Source organism: Pleurodeles waltl, chromosome 6, assembly GCF_031143425.1.
Source record: "Pleurodeles waltl isolate 20211129_DDA chromosome 6, aPleWal1.hap1.20221129, whole genome shotgun sequence".
Classification (NCBI taxonomy): Eukaryota; Metazoa; Chordata; class Amphibia; order Caudata; family Salamandridae; genus Pleurodeles; species Pleurodeles waltl.
This window is the reverse complement of record NC_090445.1, coordinates 486803484-486808503: the sequence shown is the minus strand read 5'-3', so window position 1 is coordinate 486808503 and position 5020 is coordinate 486803484. Positions and strand designations below refer to the sequence as shown.

At 44.0% G+C, this 5020-nt stretch overlaps 1 protein-coding gene across 1 annotated transcript; it reads right to left on the bottom strand.

Annotated features, from left to right (window-relative positions):
• Positions 1-1443: 1443 nt before the first annotated feature.
• Positions 1444-2385, bottom strand: LOC138301631 (olfactory receptor class A-like protein 1). Its single transcript, XM_069242145.1, has one exon. It carries the CDS (start codon positions 2383-2385, stop codon positions 1444-1446), a length of 942 nt encoding a protein of 313 aa, XP_069098246.1.
• Positions 2386-5020: the final 2635 nt, after the last annotated feature.

Below are 5020 nucleotides of genomic sequence, written 5' to 3'. Positions count from 1 at the left end.
ACTCATAATAGGATCTTGCAAGTCAATTGGAGTTCTGTGACTTGTAATATCTGCACAATGTACGACAGGGATACTTAAGCATCTGTATAATACATTCCTTGTCATTCTATGCAGTTCTTTGTTGTGATTGTTTCTAAACCTATAGACTTTAGCCTGAATCACTATGAGTCTGGTTTAAATATTGAAGGATGAGCTACTCCATCCCAAAGGTGAGTGATATCCCGTTGACCAAAATCTAAATCCCATAGGATATGATGGGATTTAGATTTCGGGGGTCAGATATCGCTCAACATTGTGACGGAGTAACTTGACCATCATTTTAATAAATCAATACATCAGGCCCAATGTTACTATACCCAAAACTGTGATAGTCCATGTATCGAGGCTGGGGAGCATAGTCAAATGTCTGTCAGGGTTGCATTGATAATTTTGTTTTAGGTCCAAAACAGAACACACTAAAAGTGCTAAGAACAATTGCACTTTTACTCAATCCAAAGTTATTTTTCTAAAGGTTTTACTGACATTTTTTTATTCCTCAAATGGCAAAACATGTAGTTAAATGAGGCTCTTCAGTTATTGGTGAGTTTGTGTCTGTGGTATTGTGGATGGGCAATGGATTAGTGCAAAAATGATCTAATGAGTAGATGAACAGATGCCCAAGAGCAGCAATGAGTAATTGAATACATGGATGGATGGGTTCAATGATGATTGTATAGAGGAATGCATCCATGCCAGGTCAAACGCTAGATCTATTGACATTGTCGATGTTTGTTAAATAAATAAATTAATGCTAACAGAAAATAGAATATTTGGAGGTTGTGAATAGTGGTGATAGAACCGTAGGATGATCAAAAGGTGATCACACAGAACACTTCCCAGTCTTGTTTGGTCAATTACAGGTAACAAATTTTCTTGGTTGAGAATCCACGTAGATTTGAATGACCACACCCTCCCATTGGGCAACTTTCTAGCTAAGCTAACTCCCCATGGCACACCATTGGATGTCTGTCTTGATGTGTTTAAGAATTCTGAATTGTTTAATAGGATTCTCATGGAGCTGCTTTTAATCATAATTACACCTGCTTTCAAGCAATGCAATCACTGACTAGTGTTAAAACAATAAATATTAGGATTGGGAATAGGGCTGAGTTGAGAGTTGTCAAATCTTTCTTGAAATTTCTTGAATTTACTGCTGGGGTGGCACACAGAGGAAAAAAACTGTGGGTGATCCTTTGGCAGGTTTGTATGCAATTTTGCTGAGTTGTAAATGGGTGCAAGTAGTTATGGCTGGTGGGAGTGTGACCGAGGCTCATCTTTTTTGGATAACCCACTGGATGGTTGGCACAGTCAGAGTTTGGAGATGAGAGTAATGTTATTCTAGAACATTTACAAACACAAATGTTAAGAAAGCTGAGAGCATTATGTTCATGTGTTAGAAAATGCTTACCCATTATTAGCCGAAAGTATTTTTTTCTTTTTTTTACAAAGATTTTTTAACGCGACTTTCTTATTGAAACTGAGCAAAATGAAAGGGCTCAGGAGTTGATAGCAAGAAGAAAAGAAAACACGAATGTTTGTTAAGAGAGTAGTTTGCTGCTGTAAGGATCTTCCATATTCATTAATGATTATGTCAATTGCATAGAAAGAGGCATAGAGAGCAACCAACTCAATGATGGTCTTTGATGCTTTATCTTCAACGACGGTTGTGCTACTTTGACTCACAGATTGGATATATTCAACTTGTTTCCGGTGTCTTCTCAATACCACCAACATATATACACTAGCAATTATCATGACGGTGACAAGAAACATATCTTGCCCACCTATGAAGGTAGTAGATACAATGTCTTGCACACTTCCAGGAGGTAAGTAAGACATGTAGCAAAACCCCAGACTGACAACATTTGGTGGAAAGGTGCTGTTTTGAGGAGCACGAGCATAGAGAGGAACAACAAGAAATGAAAATAAACCCACAATCCAGAAAACTATAAAAGAAGGAATAAGATACTTTGGAATCCTGTGCTTCAGTTTTCCTAACCAGGTGGTGATGGGAGCCATGGTTATTGACTGGAATACACTCAAGATGCAGGTGGTGGAGATGGAAAGTCCTCGTGCCACTCTGTAAAGATAAATTACTGTTTTACAGCCAGAATCAGTCATGAAATTCTTCATTCCAAAGAGTGACATAATTTGGGGGAATCCTCTTGAAAGAAGGGCAAGAAGGTTTGCCAGGGCCAAGTGGGAAACAATTATATCTACTGGCCTCAAAATGCCCTGTGTAGCTTTCAGGTGCACATAAGACAACAACAAGGTGAGATTGCCAAGAGATCCGCCAACCAGCTGCACAAGAAATGACAGTCCCAGAATGAAGGTGGCAGCATCCATTGGTTCATATTTTCCTTTCATTCATTAGTGGTCCTCACTCAAGTTTGTGTACTTCACAGCTGTAGAGAAAGTCATTGTATTTTAATACATTAATTAGAACAAAACATTGAAATAAGAAATTGCAAATTCTAACTTTTTCAATACATAATTGTTTTTGAAAGTAGTACATTTATGTGTGCTTAGGGAAAAGGTCCCATTGAAATATATTTGTCATTGTAACCATAGTGCAATTGACCAATGAAGACAACTTGAGTGGGTGGAGTGGACATGTTTCATTTTGATGCTAAGGATTAGTTGTTTTATCATGTAAGGAACACCCACTGATGCCTCTTCCCACCTTTAGCACCTTCTTTGATTTTCAGACATTTCACTATGGGGCAAACATTGATACACTCCTGACCCCGGTGTGTGCCCTGTGATGAATCCTGCTAGAATGGCTGGAAGAAGAGCTGTTCCCTGCCCCACTTACACTTCAAATGGCTTGCTTCCAGCACATCCAAAGGAATCTACCACTAGGCTTTTGTTACCCCAGCTTTCGTGGAGCCATGGCAGGGGAAGAGAAGAACTTTCCAGAGCCAATGTGGGCAGAGCCAGGATGTTCCCCCAGTTCAAATGCTGGCACCACATACATTTGAATATTGAACACTCAGAACACTTCTTCAGTACACTCCTGGACCTGTGGACATTAGAAAAGAAAGGCTGAGTTGCTCCCTAGAGGACTGCCCTGCTGCCCGGGCCTGCTTTGCTCCCCAGAGGACCTCCCTGCTGCTTGAGTACTGCCTTTAACCCTCAAACAGCTGACTCCAAGAGTTAGTGGTCCACCTCCTGTTTGAACTACGGGGACACAACAAGCTTAATGCCTTGTGCAACTGCCCAGTTGACCTGCTGCAACTGGACCTGTCTGGACCTGCAACTGGATCCATTTGAACCCTGCTGGCCACTGCTAGAGTGAGTCCCTGATCCCCAAAACATGTCTCCTCAGTTCCTAGACTCTTGACTGGCATCAGAGTGCTCCCCTCTCAAAGAAAGGAGAAATATTGACTTTTGGGCTCTTTGTAACCACAATGTTTGCACTGAGTCTCTGCCTCCCGCAAGGAGTGGCAATGCCAAGCACCAGTGCACAAGATCTACACTTAACACCACAGCAACAACAGTCCCCAGTGACTGCCAATGCGAAGCTCCAGGAGCAACCATCTGCAGCACCTGAGTGGCTCTTCATGCTACAGCGATGACAGCCTGCGCTGCCCAGCCTGCTCTTCATGCTACACCAACAACTATCCACAATGCTCTCCCTGCTCTTCATGGACTCCTCCACTGTAAACCCGACTTTTTACCAGACAGAGAATGTAACTTTTTCAGCTGGGCTAAACTGTTCCATGTATCTGGCCTACTGTTTATCGTGGTGAGCCTAAACTTGTGATTTTCTACTGGTGTAACACGACCAGATGACCGCAAGATGCACTAGGGTGGTCATTACAACCCTGGTGGTCGGTATTAAAGCGGCGGTAAAAAAATTGCAATTACGACCGTGGTGGAAACCGCCAACAAAGACAGCCACTTTAACACTCCAACCGCCACGGCCGTCGCCACCAACAGACAGGCGGAAGATAAAGTAACGCCCACAGTACCACAACCTACCAATCCGCCACCTTTTCCGGTATGGATTCACCGTGGATAAAAACACGGCGGAAACAGGATTTAGAAGGGAAAACGCTCACCTCTACACACCCCACGAGGAACCAGGACACCATGGAGGCGGAACTCCAAATTCTCCTTGCAATAGTCTTCCTGCTCCTCTACCAGGGGCACGAATGCTGGCGGCGAAGACCACGGTGAGTACTGCACCTACGACACAGGGGATGTGGGAGGGAAAAAACAGGGACACACACACGCAACACCCCCACACCTACCCCCACCCATGACAACACATACACTAATACATATTTATACATGATAGTTACACCCCCAACCCCCCCGGAAGAATGCAATGACAAAAGAAAATGAGTGTAACCATTGTAATATATTAAAATCAAGTAGGCAAAAATATATATATATACACCATAAACAAAATATACACCAAGCATAGTAGTCCAGGTAGTGCTCCAATTAAGTCAGTGGAACACTGGGCCCACACAGTATGGGCGAGGCGCACACAAGATCCCCGACCATGACAGAGAGAACACTGCAGGGGCATCAGAGAGCAAGAAAACAGGCACCTCAGGGGGAGGGAAAGGGGGGCCCCTCAGCCGTTTGAGTGCACAGCGTCAAATCCACGAGAGGGCCACATGCCCACTGTTCAATCCTGGGGAGTGCAAAGCCACAGTCTCTCAAGTATCTACAGTGGGTGGGTTGCCCACTGTTCAATCCTGGGGAGTGCAAAGCCACAGTCTCTCAAGTCTCACAAGTGGGTGGTTTGCCCACTGCTTTATCCTGGGGAGTGCAAAGCCACAGTCTCTCAAGTCTCTACAGTGGGTGGGTTGCCCACTGTTCAATCCTGGGGAGTGCAAAGCCACAGTCTCTCAAGTGGATAACAGTCTCCACTGGTTCTGGAGGGGGCCTTGTGCCCAGAGTGCTTCATCCTGCTAAGGACAGAGGTAGTGGATGTATCTCTCCACTGGTTCTGGAGGGGGCATTG

Excerpts from the sequence above, each read along its gene's own strand:
- LOC138301631 (XM_069242145.1), bottom strand. The coding sequence starts at position 2,385 with ATGGATGCTGCCACCTTCATTCTGGGACTGTCATTTCTTGTGCAGCTG.